The 19464-nt window shown below is 35.4% G+C and overlaps 2 protein-coding genes and 1 long non-coding RNA gene across 6 annotated transcripts; 1 reads left to right on the top strand and 2 right to left on the bottom strand.

Moving 5' to 3' along the window:
- Positions 1-50: 50 nt before the first annotated feature.
- On the bottom strand, positions 51-7090 carry LOC132063913 (beta-amylase 7). 4 transcript variants are annotated; one of them, XM_059456675.1, is made up of 11 exons: positions 6866-7088; positions 5528-5992; positions 5035-5328; positions 4332-4409; positions 3882-4085; positions 3109-3303; positions 2753-2917; positions 2229-2489; positions 1500-1718; positions 1140-1359; positions 51-640 (listed from the first exon to the last, which is right to left on the bottom strand). In XM_059456675.1, the coding sequence occupies exons 2-11, from the start codon at positions 5951-5953 to the stop codon at positions 612-614; spliced, it is 2091 nt and encodes a 696-aa protein (XP_059312658.1). In that variant the 5' UTR covers positions 5954-5992; positions 6866-7088; the 3' UTR covers positions 51-611. The 4 variants fall into 4 exon arrangements, with proteins under 4 accessions (XP_059312658.1, XP_059312657.1, XP_059312659.1 ...); XM_059456674.1 differs by having other exon boundaries at positions 5528-6120; positions 6866-7087; XM_059456676.1 differs by having other exon boundaries at positions 5044-5328; positions 5528-6120; positions 6866-7086.
- A 1933-nt stretch (positions 7091-9023) lies between these two features.
- On the top strand, positions 9024-11629 carry LOC132063914 (uncharacterized). The gene is made up of 3 exons (XR_009416468.1): positions 9024-9766; positions 10123-10179; positions 11254-11629. It is a non-coding gene; the product is annotated as an uncharacterized LOC132063914 (long non-coding RNA).
- Positions 11630-17492: 5863 nt separating this feature from the next.
- Positions 17493-19464, bottom strand: LOC132062608 (gibberellin 20-oxidase-like protein). Its single transcript, XM_059455144.1, has 2 exons — positions 18342-19464; positions 17493-18253 (listed from the first exon to the last, which is right to left on the bottom strand). The coding sequence occupies exons 1-2, from the start codon at positions 18698-18700 to the stop codon at positions 17647-17649; spliced, it is 966 nt and encodes a 321-aa protein (XP_059311127.1). The 5' UTR covers positions 18701-19464; the 3' UTR covers positions 17493-17646.

The following is a 19464-nucleotide window of genomic DNA, read 5'->3' as shown; positions in this document are numbered from 1 at the left end:
CAATATTCCGCATATCATCTCTTGTTTTCCAGTTCCAGGGATTGTTGGGCTGAGTTAACATACTTTATAAAGTTATAAATAACATAATTCCCACATTAAAGCGCAAATGACAGAACTCTAAGATCTTGCAAGCGGACTATATAATCTTTATGACAAGTACATCACTGTTTTAAGATCCAGTTTCATCATACTAGTAATCCATCCTTTCAGCAGCTGAAACTGGTTTTGCTTTCTACAATTGAAATGATGCGATCATCTTCAACATGAACCATACATCTTAGGTCAAGTTGCAATACAACAGTGACCAGAGGACACAGCTTCGTCACATTTCCTACAGAAGTCTATTCTTACATTGAACTAAAGAAATATAATCCCACATGCGCGCGCACAAGCTGAAGATTGCTTGCTCTCCTGGACACACAGCTTCGTCATATTTCCTTTAGAACTCTATTCTTACATTGTACTACAGAAATATAATCCCACATGCGCGCGCCCAAGCTGAAGATTGCTTGCTCTCCTGCACTATGCTTACATTACACTGAATAAATATCCTGCTTTCCCTAAGGAAGAGGGAACTTATGCACATTTTGAAGATTGCCTGCTCTCCCAAACTACGATTGGTACTCAAGGACTGCTTCACCTGCAAAACAGACAAGAGTAACCAATCACGAAGTCAAAACAATTGTGCCTATGAGATGATCTTGGGATGATAGGTCAATAAATACCTGGCAGAACAACTACCTTCATCAAGAAACAATTTATTTGCACTAACTGAGATAAATAACATGCTTTATAATCTATTTATTCGCTGAAAGAACCTTAGACAATGAAGGCAATGAGCTGGCTTATCGATATGATGTCCATTAGCCATGATTTAAAGTTTAATCTAGCATTTCCCCTGGTTAACTAGTTATCAATTATCATTTTCCAAGACAACACTAGTTATGTAATCGTTATACAACTCTTAGACAATATCGCTGATCCTACGTCCAATCCATACTGATATCTAAATTTTGTCGACATATTTTGAACCCTCAAGTATTGATCCAACTAATTCTACCCAAATTAATCACAAACTAGTCTACCACAAATCTATTAAAACAATTGACAGAAGAGTTGGAAGCCTTCCAACCCCTTACCATGCATTCGCTTAACAAATCGTTCAAATTCCATGTAGTTCTGGCCGTCCATGAGAAGGGGACTGAGCCTAAGGTAGGTAAAAGCAAAAATATGCTTCCCGTCCGGATCATTTAAGGGTTTTGCTTTTTCCAGTAAACAATTGTAGCCTCCTCTATCATGACACAGAAGTGCATTTTCACTGCAAACTGGCAGAGAAACATCCCAAGCAGCATTCAGCACCTGCAGTGTGATGTTCAAAGGCAAAGTGATTTAATCTGCAATTAACATAATGGTTCGACAGATATGCAAGTCGGGAATGCAAATTGTCTATTTAGTTATTCAGCAGAGATGAAACTCAAGCTTTAGTGCTCGAAGCTTACTTGCCAGGCTAATCTTTCAGGATCACCTAGAGCCTCAGAGAAGTCCACTGCCTGCTCTAACATGCTCATTTCAGCACACTTGAAGTTCAATGCAGCTCCATGCTTCTTCAGCATTGCCGCGATCACAACATAACCATCTCGATTGCTCGGGTTATAAAACCCAGCTGTTAATTCAGCAGCGTGGCTAGCTGTCTTATACCACCAATGAATTCCTGATAGCTGCTTAGATTTAAAATATCGTAGAAATTGGATCAACTATACCTAATATAAAAAAGCCTCTTCTCTTCTAGCAAACTTCAAATAAAAGACAAAGCGAGGATAATAGTAAATAGTTAGTTGAAACAAGACTATTTGGCTTTAATTTGGCTTGAATCTATCCTTGATTCAAGCTTCTTGAAATTTGTTAAGAACAGAACTTTAGTTACTGAAGAAAACATCAACACAAACTAAATAATACTCTCTGATGTGCATAAGGACAAAGACAGGAAAGTCAAAACATGTCATGAACAGTCCCTGTTTATTTAAATCATAGTAAGGAGGATTTTTTGGATAAAGAATATAATAAGTAAACAGGAATAAAAATGAAAATAAAGGAAATCACTTATAAAAACAGAAGAAAAAGCATTATTGTCATTTTATTATTATCATTTATATAATTGTCATTGTTTTTTGTGGTGCGAAGTCTATAGCAACTGATAGTGTATCATAACCTAAAATCAGATGACTAACCTTTGCAGCAATGCATGTCCCATCAAAAGCTAACTTGGCCAAAGAAAGCACGCGATCTGCATGGTCAACCAGAACTTGAGAGTACCAACTGAGGAAAAACCTACCATAATACCCATCATAATCACCAACGTCACAAAAAAATCCGGTCTCTTGTGGCCGTGAAATGTAGGAACCAGCATTGTCAGGTCCTCGTGCCCAGAATGAGTGTCCTCTTGCTTCAGCTGCCTTCCGTAGGCTTTTCAGCAAATACTGGTCATAACACTATGGGAGGCAAGAAAGTCATATTGATGCTATAAATGGTCACAAACATGTGATTGCCTTTGGCTCTAATTTTTGACACAGATCCTAAAACAGTCTAATCAGTTAGACACTCCTTTTCCTTTTAAGTCTGACCTCATGCAGGAATATAGTGATGTATAAACAGATATAGATTTGACAACCAAATTCTTTTGCATGCCATTCATACAAATCTAAGATCTATCAACTACTAACCACAAGTTCAAAGAGAATTAAAAAGAAATTACCTGGAATTCACCAACTCCGGGATACCTCCAGCCATGCTTTACAGGATTAGAGGGATACCTTAGCTCCCCACATGGGCCTAGTCCAACTTCAACTATGGAAATAATACCATCCTCAAAGAACTCATCAAATTCAACTCGAAAGCTTCTCATATAATCAAAATAGACCTACATTAGTCAGAAAGACAAAGATCTGGGTAAGACATTACTATATCTTTTTTTAACGAGTACCTGGGTAAGATATAATCTTTGATAAATGTAGTCACATAAAGAAGAAAATTGGAGCCCTAGGAATTGTAAAACCCCTTGAAAGCAAATCTAATGTGACGAGTACAGCATGGCAAAGTCACATAGCATACCTCTACAGCAGTGCGGCCTCTCAAAACTCGCTCTTTGTCAATTCCCCACGAGAGACATTCAGGGTTCCGTCGTCCTGCTCTGTCCGTAAAATATATATCAGGATTGCTTCGACCTATTTCGGATACCCAGTGAGGTAGTGGAATGCAAGCATCATCACCAATGTTACCTCCACATTCATGGAAAGACATCACAACCTGGTTCCAGTTAAAACCTCAAAACATTGCAGTCCAAAACGATGCAATAACTACAATGACAATCACAAGTCCCAAAAGAACATTTTCTTTAGGAATTACTCCCTCCGATTCAAAACAAGTGTCCACTTAACCTTTTTATTTTGGTTCAAAATAAGTGTCCAATTATATAATCAAGAAGGAATTAACTTTATTTTTCCAGATTTGCCCTTATTTACATATCCCTAAAGAAGTCTTTTAAATCACTCCAATTCTCTATGATATCATTAATTAAGGATAGTTTAGTCAAAGCACCTACTTTTTTTTTTTTTAAGGAATTAGTATTTTCTTAAGGGGTGTGCTAAAGGCTAAGTGGACACTTATTTAGAACCGGAGGGAGTAAGTCTTTATCTTTAAGGGTCCATGGTAAAAAGATCATCCTCTTGCTGGTGGGAGGTAGCAGGTGCCCGGTGAAATTAGTCGAGGTGCATGCAAGCCAGCCCGGACACCACGGTTGTCAAAAAAGTTGCATTCATTCACGTAAACGAATGGGATAAAGTGGAAGAACAAGGGAGTCACAACAAAGAGCATTTAAATCTCACCTTTATTTTGAGTTTATGCTCCCTCACAACTTGAAAAAGCCTTTTATATCCATTCCAGTTATATTCCTGTGGAACATTTGCCTCTACTATGCCCCACCAACAATCCACCATCACACCATCAACATTTATTGACTTTAGCACTCTCAGTTGCTTCACTAGACCATCCGCATCAACAAGCTCAGACTTCATATTAATAACTCCTAACTGCCAATATAACATGCAAAAATAGCATCAGGTTAACCACATATGACTTGACGAAAGCTGGAAAACAACAGTTCTCGCCTTCTAAAGTTTCAATAAGAAAGGAAGTAGATTGAAGACGCTAACTCCATGTCAAAAGGATCAAGTTACTAGGGAAACGGAGAAAAGATACATGAGGACCCTAGAACAGTCATTGAGAAATGGAAAGAACCAGTAAGAATTAACAAGGTCTAAGTTCAGAAACCTCACAGGTAGCATAACATAAACAGGAATGTAGGGTGTCCCAGCAAAATCACGCTCCTGTAACTTTGTATGTATGTCAACAACCTAACAAAATATTTCAGAAATGTTAGCAAATGCTCTTACAGGCCCATTGAAACAGCAAAAGTATGGTTCCGAAAGGTATTCAAACAAAAATGTCAACTTCACACGCATCATACCCCATGTTTACGGGAGTGTTGTCAAAGGCGCGCTTAAGCCCTAAAGCGAGGCTCAAAACATGTTGAGCGCTTCGCCTCGCTTAATGTGCGCTTCAGTGTCGTCATCAAGGCTCTAAGACATATTTTTCCTTGCTAATGAGCGTTTCTTGAAGAGGCGACACCAAACAATTAATATTTCACTTTATTGTTAATTTCTTTTACATTCTTTGTCCATATACTTGTTAGTGATGCTTATAATTATTAGGCTTGAACTAAACATATATATTCTTATATATTTTCCTCCATTAGCGCCTTTTTTCATTAAAGCTCATGCTTTATTTGCGCTTTGTGCTTAAAGCCCCAATGGACCTTAGAGCTTTTTTGAGCTTTTTGCTTTTGATAACACTGGCATACGGGATTCTGAAAGTAATTTTTCTTACTTTGACATTTCAACAAATTTCTAGACAAATGAATTGGCAAAGTGAAAATGTGTTTGTACTAAATTTACATGTTTTTCAATAGATTGAGCTAACCCATTTCACCTGCTTGTCAATTGAATCTACAGATCCTACAAGAAATGGGTCATTTTGTGCTTCTCGTCCATCTGCCACCAAGGGCGAAGTTTGCGATCGGGCAGCGGAGGATGAATCATAAGGCGGTGAAGAAGGTACAAAGACACTTTTCATTTGAGAGGCGCTCTGATCGGCTATATTTTGAAACCCAGAGGGCATGCCTTTCAACGAAGCAAGTGGAGCATGTTGTGTAGGTATATGTGAAGATGATGAAGTCACCATTGTGGTGGGTGTCCCACCAGCAGTGCCTGTGCCCTGTAGATATTGGAAAAACAACACCGCAATGGGTTTTCTTAAGATCTACTAGAAATAAAACAAGATTGATGCATAAGTATCCGTTGACAAAAATCTTCCAAGACATTATCTTTCATCTTGCCTCACTTAAACACAGTGAGACTATATGTGAACTTTGTTATATGAGAAGGAAAGACAAAAACGCTTGGAGGAGAGTTACCTGTGGTTGTGATCTTGAGGGAAAGGTGGTTCCATCTGGAAGAACAACCCAACCTGCTTCCCTTGCCAAAGCAGCAATTACATCATTGATATCAGCCCTAACTCTAAGGTTATAGTTCCCGTGCCTTCGGAGTCCAGTCAAGATCTTTGCAGTAATAGCTCTTCGTTGTCGCTCCCTAAGCTTTGTTCTTTCCTTCTCTTCTAATGGCCTACATCTACGGGATCCCCCAGGGGTTGGTTGCTCCTGATATTGCTGATGGTGTTGAAACCTATTATTGCTGCTAGATCCATGTCCCCCATCAACACCCCCCATTGCATGCATGGCTGCATTCTTCTCTTCGTCATCATCATCCTCATCATCTTCTTCTTTCACATCCATCTCTTCGTCATCTTCGTTTGTATCATATCTCTGCATCTCTGATGCCATTCCAGATTTTCTTTTTCCACTTATTTTCCTCAAGTTCTACTACATTTCAAACATCAGATATAGATAACATTGCGTACACTCTGTATCATGCGTCAGCATAATAATTAGACTAAAATACTCCAGAAGACATTTTTGATATGATTACCAAAGCTTGGCTCTTCAGCTCCCTGATTACAACAAAAGAATTTCAAAAGCAAAATATCAAGATGTTTAGACCACAAAAGGCATTTCAAAGAAAAGACATGAAGAATGCAGCCACTATTACTACTACTACTAAAGGTATGAAAAATCTATTCCATTAGGACCAATAACTAGAAAAATCTCAACACAAATAGTCAACTTATAACAAATAGGAATCTGATCCTCCCAAATAGCAAGTCAATATGCATACAAGTTCCACATTTTATAAACTACTCCTAACAATATTAAAAAGAATTACACTATCAGATTAGCTAAAACCAGACGCAGAACAGGTTTCTTTGGAAAGTGGCAAGTAACAACTGGTTAAAATTCTGGATCCTGTAAAAATACACTATCGGGTATGTATAATTTAAATGCCATGCACAAAATGAAACAACATGTGGTGCACCATCTAGAACCTACCAACAATTCATCTACTGAGCTAACAAATAAAGCATGATTTTTGGCACCTTCTAATAATAAAGACTTCAATTTTGCTCATATTACCAATCTGGCTACACAGCCAAATCAATTGGGCTTGGCTACCTCTATTTAGGTCCATATATATATATATATTCTTTTCAAACAGAGTTCAATTTATATTACCACTCCTGTTTCTTTTTTTTTTTTTTTTTTTTTTTTTTTTTAATGGTTATCTAGAAAAATGTTAAAGAAAAATCCATCCTTTAGATAATTTTTCACACACAAAAAAAGAAGATGTAGATGACTTACATATAAATAGAGGAATAAATATTCCGGCGAATTGTCCGGAGAAGAGTGACGGAAATGATAATTTATTTGTTCCGGGAAGTTTTCCGGCTAAGATCCGGCAAGTTTGCGAACTAGGGTTTCTCACGCGTGTGAAGGAAGCCAAGCGTGTCTAACCATATGCTTGACACGGATCAAGTGCTTTCTCACCTTATCTTCGAAGCGTGCCATTCACACGCTCTGCACGTGCCAAAATATAAGCTAAGTATTGAAGGATTAGCATTTTAAGCAAGAAAAGAAAAAAAACAAGAGATGGATGGAATTTGTATTAACTGATTTTTTAAGGGGAAAACATAACTTTTGTGATCCCCACTTTTAGGGTGCACGATCCTATTTTTTGAAAAAATAATAATTAAACTGCCTCCTTTTGATCATCGATGAAGAAAAATTACACCTTTTGAGTTTGACATCTCAAACTTTTAGCATATTCATTGAGCAGAGAAAAAGTTAGTTTGTTCTACCTTATTTAACACTCAATAATATAGTCTAAGTTAGCTAAATCTATACTAACTTGACTCCATGAGTTATTTGGATCAAGAAGGATCATATACAATGTTAGAGAGTCTAGCAGGTTTGACCTTGAATGTAGGATGTGATCCTACTTCTTTATATATTTTTAGTGTAGAAATTTTATATATTGTTAGCCTACATAACTTAAATCCAGCTTTAAATCCAATTTAAGCAACATTTGATAACTTACGCATTTTTTTAACAACTAAAAAGAAAAAGATTAGAAGGACATAATGCTAGAAATGTAAACTGAAGCTCTTTAGTGAATGTATTAACATGTTGAACAAATAAACAATACCACTGTTGTACAACTTGTGACTTTGTGAGAAACTGAATCTTTTGCGGAGAAACGAAGGTTTAAACATAAATAATACTTAGCTCCTTACTGTATGTTAACAATTTCTCTTTTAAATAAATGATTCTGAAAAAATAAACCAATCAATCGATTATGTCTCGATCCGAAACTAGTTTGGATCAATTATGTTCATCTTCTATGTATAGACGTTGCATTTTTTCTTCTTAATTTTTATTCGGTTTTTTATTTTCAGGCAACCAAACAAGTATTCAATAATACAATTATGCTTTCCTTTAATTGACTCAATTTCAATCATGGAGTCAGAATTTCACACAATATTAGATGTATAATAAGATGGATAATTATGCACAACACATGCATTAAAAGCGTTTGTGGATTCACTAAAAATTATGTTTACCATTAAAATTTGGAAAAAAGGATAACGGTTTTGGTGTAGTTAAAATTTAATAACACACAATTTGATCCGTTAGGTAGATATTCTTAAGGCAAAAAACAATTCAAAGGTAAACATTTACCCTTATTTTAGACTAAATTATATTAATATCATGATTAAATTATAAATTAAGGTGAGAATGTGTATTAATTAACTATGATTTTGTAATAAGAGTGTATATGAAGATATGTGTCAGGTATTTTTTGATTGGTGTAAATACTAGATGCACGTAAATTATTACCAACTTCAAACATGGGTTTCATTTGTTTGTTTCTCATCCAACCCATCATGAGGAAAAAAAAGTTAACCGGAGTATTTTTTTTAGGCCGCCATTTATATTTTGTTCCCTTTGTAAAAGTCTTAACAAATTATAACACCCATACTAGCGGAAGAAAACCCATACTCCATTTCTTCTGTCATCTAAGTTCACTAGGAACCTTAGATCTGATAGTCAGGTCTAAAATTGTAGAAGAGCTACAAAAATAGGAAAAATGGCTAAAACGACGGCTAAATTATGATCGGATTTGTTGTAACACACTCATATTTTGTGAGGGCCTATTATCCTCCGGGACTATTTTGAACTGAAATATATTCCTTCCTGGATGGCCGCGTCCAATTATTAGTTAAGTCGGTGATGTACATGCACCGACACGTGTATATATTTTAAATATTTTTGTAGTTTTTTTTTTTCCTTTTTTCCTTTATTGTATTCAAATTTCGAAATTGTGCTGCAAAATGTGAATGTTTTTGTAAAATCCGGAAATGAGGTGTTACACCCCAGATTTTCGCGTATTAAAGTCGCATCATGAGTTAGTCGACGCAAGTTCAAAAGAAATTGTCTTGAGGTTAAAAAGGGATTGAGCTTATTAATATAAATGGTTATACGAGTTTATAAATAAGATTAGTAAGTGGCAGAAAGTTTGAAGGGTGAATGAATCAAAGAAGCATGAGTTTCGTCAAAAGTTGGCAAGTTGGAAATACGATAACTTGTACTTTTGGGTGATATTAGGAGTGCTTCACATGCTAAGAAAGTAATGATATGAAGTATTTGAATCGTATAATGGTCGCTTGTTAAGTTTGGAAGTTAAACGAGTTGTAATACGAAAGTCGACAAAGGGCGTCGCAAGTTAAGTTTGTAAATTTCACTGAAATTTGGGTCAGATGTCGAGGAGCTTTTCTCTCAATCCACTTGGAGTTACGGGGTGATCCACCTATCAAATTGAAGGTCTACGAGTCTAGTTTTTATAACATTTTACTGTTCATCGATACGACATCGGAGTAGAGAGAAATTTGCATTTCCGTCCAGGGACGTAAACTGCCACGGGAACAGTGTGCTAGGTCGGTGGCAGCTTATTCCCTTTTGTATAAAAGACCCACAAATCATCTTGGACCTTCATTTTCTCTAAGATACAAACCCTAAGCACTCCCTATACTCTCTCAAACATTTCTCCATCAATCATAAGCAAATCCAAAGGCTAATCAAGTAACTTTAACAGAAGGAATCACGTGGTAATCGTAGAATCATCATTTCTTCGTTGTTTCACTTTTCGGAAGAAATCTTCAACTTGAAAAAATCTCTGTTTTGGAGTGATTCTTGAAGTTTAAGGTATGTTATACCCTTCTCATGGTCCTCTTAAGCTTCTACAAGTATTTAACCTAGAAATTGGAGGAGAAATCCCATCGGACAAGTCTTTATTAACTCTAAGAAACTCTTATGAATACACTTGGTTGCTTGGACTGGTTTACATGGTTTCAATGCATTGTTTGAATTTGTGGAGTTATGGATGGAATGTTAATGAGGAATAAGAGTAAGAGAGAAGAAAATGGTAGTCTTGACTGAAGAAATTAAACTACAAATGACCCTACGAACTTACGCCCGCAAGTTGTTCGACAAAATGCCTCAATGAGTATTTCCATAAGCTATGAACTTGGAATTGATCCCAAATTGGTCGTATGATGTAGGTGATCGTTCTTAAGGTATTCGAGGACTCATGGAACGTGGAAAACTTCATCGTTAAGGTATGTAGGGCTTTCTATTCTCTTTGTGGCATGACTAGAATTCAAATGACCTTTCATTGAAAAGTTGTTCCGTTAACTTGGATCGATCGCGTTCCATGGTAATTGAGATGACACATAATTCATCTATGACTTGTATTATGTTCCACACCTCCTTTTGGCTATCGATTAAAAGACTTTCCATTCAACTTGTATCGATTATGTTCCAAAATGGTTAAGCTTACCCTTTTCTCATGAATAGCTTGTATTGAAGTACCTTTCACATTTGGTATCCCTCTTGTTTATCGAATGAAGAATGATATTGGTTATGGTACTCTTCACATTAAAGTTGAGTTGATTGTACTTCCTTTAGTTGAGTTAATCCTTACCTTCTTGTCTATTGCTCCAAGGTGACAAACCTCTCGTTGGCACATTCTTTCCGATAAAAGTTGTGTCGATCATATTTCATAAGAGTTTGGCTAACTTTGGCTTCGTGAATAATTCATAACAAGATGTTTCCTTGTACTTTTAATTCTTTGCCTAATGATTAAAGAATGATAAACGTAGCGACAATAATGATAGTTGGAGGATAACGACGATAGGTCACTCCGACTCTTTCCATGATATTTCTTCTGAAGTCAGTCTTGCATTGCACTTATATATATGTATTTATTTTCATTACCGTGCCGCGCTATAGTCGGCCGGGCAGGCACGTAAATGTGCACTTAGATGGATTTCTTTCATTACTGCGCCGTGTCGTAGATGGTCGGGCAGGCACGTAGCTGTGCATACCACTGATCAGTTGGGCAGAGATGATGATATGATGATGAGCTCACCCCACAGAGGGATATATATTATTATATGATATGATATGTTATAAGCCTCCACCGTGAGGAATGATTTTACGAGCATGCATTTACATTTACATCATGGTTATGGTCGCCCTCAGTGTCCTCGTTCAGAGTTTCAGGTTGCCTCTATATCTCCCTTCTTTTTATTTATATCTCTTATGCTTATGTTATGTTTATGCTTACCGCCTTACATACTCGGTACATCTTTTGTACTAACGCATTTTGTGCGCTGTGATCATGCCCACAGGTACGGTAGACGGATTGGTGTACCTTTCTTAGTAGGATACCAGAGTTCAGCAGGGATGTTCGCACGCCATTCTCCGGAGTTGCTGGTCAGAGTCATTAAATAGAATGCATGCATCTATATATATATTACGAGTATGGCTATGGGTACGCCGGGGCCACTATCCCGACCAGTTGATGCATATTAGAACTCTTAGAGGCTTACAGACTATCAGTCAGTGTACAGGTATTGTGTTTGGCTTTGCCGGCCTTCTGACTAGTTGTCTTTCTTGGTTGTGGCCTTGTCGGTCCTAGTTATGCATATATGTGTTGTTGGGCCTTTTCTGCTTGCAAGTTGTCATGATATACTTCTTACAATTGTTATTCAGCGGCTTTGTCGGCTTATGATTCACTTTACAGAGTTCAGATATCACAGTTGGTTAACTCGGCCCTTCAGGTGCCGGGTGCCTGCCACACCCCCCAAGGTTGGGGTGTGACATGAGGTTCATTTTCAACCTCAAATCTGAATTTTCAACCAAATCCATCTTAAATATTCACCAAATCAACTCAAATTTTACATATGAACTCCTCGAATATATTCTCGATCTATTGAAATAACACCCACTCGAAATGGAGCTTGTTTGTGGCAACCCGATTTTCGAACTTGAGCTTTGAAGAAGATTTAATGTCGAAGACTGCCCGATCGTGAAGCTTATCCAGGGAATGTTTTTTATTTGCATTCACGCCTTTTGGAAAGAGCCGCTACATTATCCGCCGAAGGTGTTTTCTACACCTTCTTCTCGTTTTTAAGCACACAAACCAGTAGACATAGATGTTTTCAAGGATAAACAGAACTCTAGTTTTTAAGCACACAAACCAGTAGACATAGATGTTTTCAAGGATAAACAGAACTCTAATATAACTTTAACCGATGAACAAGTCACAAATACAACCTCTGAAATTGTTTTTTTTCTTTCTTTCAGATGGATAATTATGTACTACACATGCGCTAGAAGCGTTGTGGGTTCAATAAAAGTTGTGTATACCACTAAACAAATTGGAAAGAAGGATAATTGTTTCTCATCCAACCCATTATGATGAGAATAAATTTAAACTGAACATTCTTTTTTAGGCCACAATTTATATTTTGTTCCATTTTTAAAAAATGCTTTACAAATTATAACACCCTTACAAGCAGAAGAAAACTCATACTCCATCTCTTCTGTCACCTAAGTTCATTGGGAACCCTAGATCTGATAGTCGGTCTATAATGAACTATAAAACGTTTGATCAAACTTTCAGAATGTTTCACCCAAGTTCATTAAAGAATTTTAGACATGGTGGCCTGAAATTGTAGAAGTTGTTTAGGAGGTTTAACCCAAGTTCACTAGGAACATTAAAGGGTCTTTGACATATATATACATCTTAAGGAGAAATATTTACGAAACGTGACGATAGTTTTATATTTACAAAACATAACATTACAAATCCTATACAAAACATGCTTTATATTTTAAAAAAAAAAAAATTAAATTATTTTTTATTTTTTAAAAAATATTTTTTTATTTTAAAAAAAAAAAAAAAAATTTTTTTTTTTATTTTTTAAAAAAATTAATATTTTTTTTTTTGCTCAAAAACTTATGTATGAAAGTTGTATGAAATGTGTATATCTCGCTCAAGACTTAAAAAGTTTGCTCAAAATTTAGTGTATGAAAAATGTATGAAATGTGTATATCTCGTTCAAGGCTTAAAAAATCCGCTCAAAATTGTGTGTATGAAAACAATATGAAATTTGTATCTTGCTCATGTCTTAAAATTTCGCTCACATTTTCATGTATAAAGTTCATGTTAGATTTATGTAAAATTAATACAACTATAACAACATTGTATATAACTTTGATACAACATTCAAGACTTAAAATAATCGCTCAAATTTTTGTGTATGAAATTTGTATATCTTGCTCAAGGCTTAAAAAGTTCGCTCAAATTTTATGTATGAAGAACGTATAAATGTGTATATCTTGATCAAGGCTTAAACATTATGCTTAAAATTTTATGCATGAGAATGGTATGAAATGTGTATATCTTCCTCAAGACTTAGAATTTCATTCACATTGTTTGTATATAAATTTCATATTAGATTTACGGAAAATTAATACAACTACAACAACATTGTAACAATTTTCATACAATATTCAAGGCTTAAAGTTTTCGCTCAAAATTTTGTATATGAAAATTATATTAAAAATTTTGCTCACACATACACATTTCATACATAGAAATATGAGGTAATTTTTTAAGCCATTGAGCAAAAAAAAAAAAAAATTAATATTTAAAAAATATATATAAAAATTATTTTTTTTAAAAAAAAATATTTTTTTTATAAAAAATATATATATTTTCTGGAAAAAAATAAAAAAACGAAAAATATATGAAAATCCGTCATGTTTTGTAATATATCGTTATGTTTTGTAAATAAGGAAAACTATCGTTACGTTTCGTAAATATTTCTCCTTAACATGTATATATACGTAGTTTTCCCAACATACATTAAACCTAATGTTCAAAGTTGCAGAGAAGTTATGACCAAAGTCTAAAAGATTTCACTCAAGTTCGTAGGGAACTTTAGACCGTCGAAGAAAATATTTATGACCAAGGTCTAAAGTTGTTCGAAAGCTGTAAGATAGTTTCCTTTTTCTTCCAGCTGTGTAACACATGAATTATATTTACAAATATTTTCAAAACACGAACATTGTATAAATAGTGACCTCAAAAAGGGTTATTTGTGCACTTCAACCCTATGAGGGACTTGGATTTGGGCCTATATTTTTCAAACAAATGGTTTCCAAATATCTTTATTTAAAGTGTATTACACAGAGATATTTAAAGGTGAAATTTGTAAAAAATAATCTAACAAGTAAGTTAAGCATTTATCATTCTAAGTGTCAAGCTAAATCTGTCCAACTTCATCATTTTTAAATTGTTACATGTAAGATGAAATTAAAACACAATCCATGAAATATAACAAAAAAGACCTTACAATCTAAACGTGCATAGATAGATCGGTCTAAAGGTGCATAGATAGATCGAATCCGATTGTTTGAGTTTTGAGCCAGATAGGCTTGGACCATGATCGGTCAATCAACTCATCGATGGATCGAAGTGGGCCGTGATCGCTATTACATAAGTATATAACCATTACATACAACTATATAATATTTAGATTTTAATCTAATTTTGCATCTTCTTGCATTTCATTATTTTATTTTCTTACCTTTTTTTGTCTTATCCTTGGCTAAGGTAGAAAAACGTTAAGGCGGCATAGTATAAGATTTTTTTTTAAAGTGCAGTTATAGACATGCCTTGTCGATCTTCAAACTCAGTAAGAGCTTCTGAAAATAAACAGTAGCAGCCTGCAAGTTATCTCTATCACCATGTACTCATTCATTCTGGCCATCTTAATTTTATGCAAGAAAATCCTCTTCCGTCTTCCTTGATTAGTGCATGAAAATACTAGGTATTATCATCCCCATCTTTAAGCCATTCCAACTTAGTTTTCTGCCACTTCAAGTTTCTAACATATTCAGTAGTTAGTAGTCTTCACCTACTCACTTCTACTGCTCTCTGTGTTCAACCTAATGTAAATGAAAATATGAAATATGCAAAACGCGTTGATTCTTGAATTGCATGTTTTTAGCTGTTTTTAAGGGGTCATATCGATTTTGGCCTATAGTGCTAAAATCAGGTTGTCAACCAACTAGGTTGCAATAAATAATAGGTCTGAACACTTAATTTAAAATTTTAATAGTTTGATGCTAATAACCTTAAAGATTGAACCCATAGAATTCAAATCTTGAATGCGCCAACGACTTTGAGCGCACTTACTCCTACGCATCCTAAGGTGGAGGTCAGGCAAAAAACACACAATATCCACACATATTAATGAACCAATTGTTTGTGAGCGAAAATTAAGAAGTAGAAGAATAGAATTTAGAAACCAAAATGGTTGTTGCAAGTATGAACATAAATGTGTTTGTCTACTCTAACTGGATTCTAACATGGACATTCTCCAGCGTCACTTTGCCCATGCTTCCAATAATTCCCTACTAGAAAATATGGTGGCTTCCTCTAGATTAGAGACTTCCATTATGATTGGCATTACCATAACTACACAAACACATGCCCTTTGACTCCCTTATTATTTTAAAAAAAAAAAAAAAATTTGCATGAAAAAAAGGGTCATCAACAATGTCTTGGTATAGTAGATACATCTCATTTAAACTGCATCAAAGTATAGTTGCAGTTCCAAAATCAGAAAACAACTCTGTATCACATATAGCCTTCTTTTTCTTCTTAGTAGGCATTTGACCATAGAAACAAAAAACTTTTTCACCTTTTTTGGAATTTTGAGTTGAAGTTGTGTTTGGCCATAGTTTTCGCAAATAGTATTTTTTTCATTGAAATGTACTTGTTTTGGTTGTGAAATTCTGTTTTTCAAATTCCAAATACAAATCCATGAATTTTCATGGCCAAACACTAATTTTTTTTAAAAAAAAATCCGAAAAAAAGTGAATAATTCTCATGGTCAAACGGGTCCTAATAGGCTTTTGGAGAAAAGACATCTGACAGAGTGCCAAATCTAAGGGGTAGCCAAATTGGTCCGAGACACACCTTTGGGAACACCAATACTCCTTATGTATCCCTAAAACATTAAAAAGTAAAAAAAGAAAAGTAAAGCCCACAGAAATCCAGCCAAAAAAAGAAAGAAGCTAATCAATTGTGATAAAAAGAGAAAAGTAACGCCCACAGAAATCCAGCCAAAGAAAGAAAGAAGCTAATCAATTGTGATTTTTGTATTTGATTTAATTAGGATAGCTAAGCAAACCCATGTGAGAGATAATCATCACCTATTAAAATAAAGAAGTTGATTAAAGTAACTTTTTGGACAGTTGACTGGTGAGTGGTGACAAATTGATCATTCTAGTTGGAGTATTTTATTAACAGTGTGCTGACCATAACAAAACAGTAAACAACTTTATGGCTTCATTATTAATATTAAAATGCAATTACATCTTGTTAGCATACATAGTATTAAAAGAGTTAAGACAAGCAAAATCTGCTTTTTACTTTCTAGACCCCCCTGATGATTCGTCAAATCCACACAGTTAATCCACTATTAAAGCATATGATATGACTTAACCAGAATGTATTCAAAGCACTATGATAATCATAGGATGTGACTAAGTCGCCGTGAAAAGCTCTTCTTCTGGTGCATATCAACATTATGCTTTAAAACAGTTAGATGCTTATACAGTCTACATTTACTACTAGAGGATAAAACACTATAACTTGCAGTAAAGGCTCTTTTTTTTCTGGTGCAGTTCAACATTATGTTTTAAAACAGATAGATGCTTATACTATACTAGAGGACAAAGTTCCAAATGGTAGAATGATAACCAACTCTTGGTCCTGTAATCTTTTGAAAGATGATTAATTCATTCATTATATCCTATCAGCTAAAAGAAGACCTTTAGGTAGGATTTGCTTACTTTTCTGGATCTCCATTAGCTCTTCCGGGCTGCCAGAGGTAGATGGAGCCAATGTTTAATGAGTACAACTGAATCCAGTATTTTCCTTAGCCGAATATGTGTGTGTGTGTGTATATATGTGTGTGAACCACTAAAATCTCAAACTATATTAGATTCTGAACTCATAATCTCGGAAGTACAATGAGTGCGGTGCTAAGAACCTTAAGGGCTCGTTTGGTTGAAAACAACTTATCCCGGGATAAGTTATCCTGGGATTAGTTATTCCACCCTCAAGCTGGGATAAAAAAACACTATAATCCCGGGATTAGTTATCCCGAGTTTTTATTCCAACCAAACGTGGGATAAGGCGGCACTAAATTTTATTCCAGGACTATTTTTTCTTATCCATCATACCAAACGAGCCCTAAAGGTTGAACCTTTGAATCCTGGATACGCACGAGAGTATGATTTTAGCATCTCTCTTCAGGGCCAATTATTTAGAACTCAGAAAAAGAAGGAAACTAACTGATCATTTATGTTTGGTTCTAGAACATGCCCTTTGCATGTGTAGATAGTTAATAAACCCAAACATGCCAAGTGGGCAAACATAGAATTTTAATAAAAGCATTGAGTTGGAAGTTGGACTTCCAACTATACATGCATTCAGTTATTAGCTATGTCAAGTCAAAGCCTTTCTGGATACATCTTCTTATCATTCACTGAATGTACTTACCAGTAACTTGCAAACGATTTCATCAAATAACAAGATAGAATATTATATAATAAAATCTCACACAAACAGAACCCCTAGATACCTATGTTGCAATGATGGAACATGAGGATATTTACAAGTTTATCAACTAACTACTCAAAGAATGACAACCGTGCTTCTACTTTAACTTGGATCCAATCCCAGCAAAATCTTTAACTGTAAAACCAACTTTCTCAAATTTACCTTTCTCATTGTTCACTCTAAACTTTAAATAGTCAGAGCAAACAAATGGCTTGTAGATTCTTGAATTTTCTTCACCTACTACTTCATCAGGTGCCAAAATCACCTTCTCATCCTCAAAGCACCAAAAGAAAACTAAAGAAAAGCGATTCACCGGCTTCTTCAGAATGACACGGTGCTCAGAGGATCTTAGCTTGTCATTGCTCCAAGCTTGCAGCATGTCACCAATATTTACCACAAGAGTTCCTTCACATGGCAAAATATCGACCCACTGCCCTTCCTTTGATCTTACTTGGAGGCCACCTAATTCATCTTGATAGACAATTGTTATGCAGCTCATATCAGTGTGCATACCAAGACCTTCAACTTCCTGTTCTAAACTATCCGGGGACGAGTAGTTATTTATCCTCAAGTATCCATGGCAATTACCAAATTCTGAGATATAATACTTTATCCCAAGTTCTTCTCCCAAGCTCATCAAGACGATTTTCTGGATGACTTTTGCTAACTCTGTCATTTTGCCTCCATATTCTTGCAGTATCTCACTAAGAAGGAATATCATTTATCAGAGAATTGTATCAACTTTAGAGACGTTAGAGAAAGGAGAACTTAAATGTTCTAAAAGAGCATTACCTGAATTCTGAATTTCCTTCACCAGCAAGGGCATCTGCAGAACCCTTAGCAGAGTCAGAGAAATCTGGTCCAGATACTTTAAGGCTTTCAAAGAATGGAGATGCAATGAAATGAGGAGTATAAGTTTTCAGAGACGAGTAAGGACCTGCTTTTAGTTTGGTCTCAGAAGGGAGGTTGAAGAGGTGTTGGGAAAGGCAATTAATTTTTCTGTAAAGATCATTGGAGATTCCATGATTGGTAACATGAAAGAAGCCCCATTCTTTGCAGGCAGCAGCAAGAGAAGATAAAGTAGATGAGTTTAATGGTTGGGAAATGTCCAAAATAGGAAGTTGCAGTGGTGATTGGGATTCAGGAATCATTTTCTAGAAGATGCTAAATATGTTGCTTGGTTAATCAAACCTTTAAAAGGACATGTAACTCTTCATCAAAGTTAAATTTCAGAAAAGAGTTTCTTTCTAGTAGCTAAATTATTTATCGCATGCAACACACATATTTCAAACTTTTTAACTTCCATTTGGTGGAATATATTATGCGAGTGGACGTGACAACTGTGGCAGCCTTTTTCAGCCTCAATTAAAAAGTATGTTCACAACTGATTGGCAATGATACTTAGGCCATATAATAGATGTTCCTGTGCTTGAAGGATGACTTTGCATATTTGCGAAAGTCAATTCAAAATATTGCTAGCTTTTAAAGTTTAAACTTAAGTTTCTGGTGCTTGTTGCAGCAACCAGCAAGTCATGTTTGAATTCATGGTCAATCCGCAGTTCAACTTATCAAAAAAAAAAAAATGATTAGTTATTGGTTCAGTATTTCAAGGATATAAAGTCCCAGACACCTAGTTTTATTACATTAGCTTTTAACAGAGATGCACAGGAACAAACTTCACCTTTGTATGTTTCACAAATGACAAAGATCCGCATTTAAACATGTAACTGTCCATTCTTAGGTGCACATGAGTGAATCTGTTTAACTAGCTCTGAGCAACTAGAATATACCTGCAATTCTAAACTATTCTAAACTAGCTCTGAGAAAATTTTAGAGCCATCCACCATTCTAAAGGCATGCATAAGTATTTAACCTCGACTAGGAAAGAAAAAGTGACAAGTGATTGTACTAATTG

The sequence above is a fragment of the Lycium ferocissimum genome, chromosome 7, assembly GCF_029784015.1.
Source record: "Lycium ferocissimum isolate CSIRO_LF1 chromosome 7, AGI_CSIRO_Lferr_CH_V1, whole genome shotgun sequence".
Classification (NCBI taxonomy): domain Eukaryota; kingdom Viridiplantae; phylum Streptophyta; class Magnoliopsida; order Solanales; family Solanaceae; genus Lycium; species Lycium ferocissimum.
The sequence above is the reverse complement of the archived record's forward strand: the minus strand, read 5'-3'. Positions and strand labels throughout refer to the sequence as shown.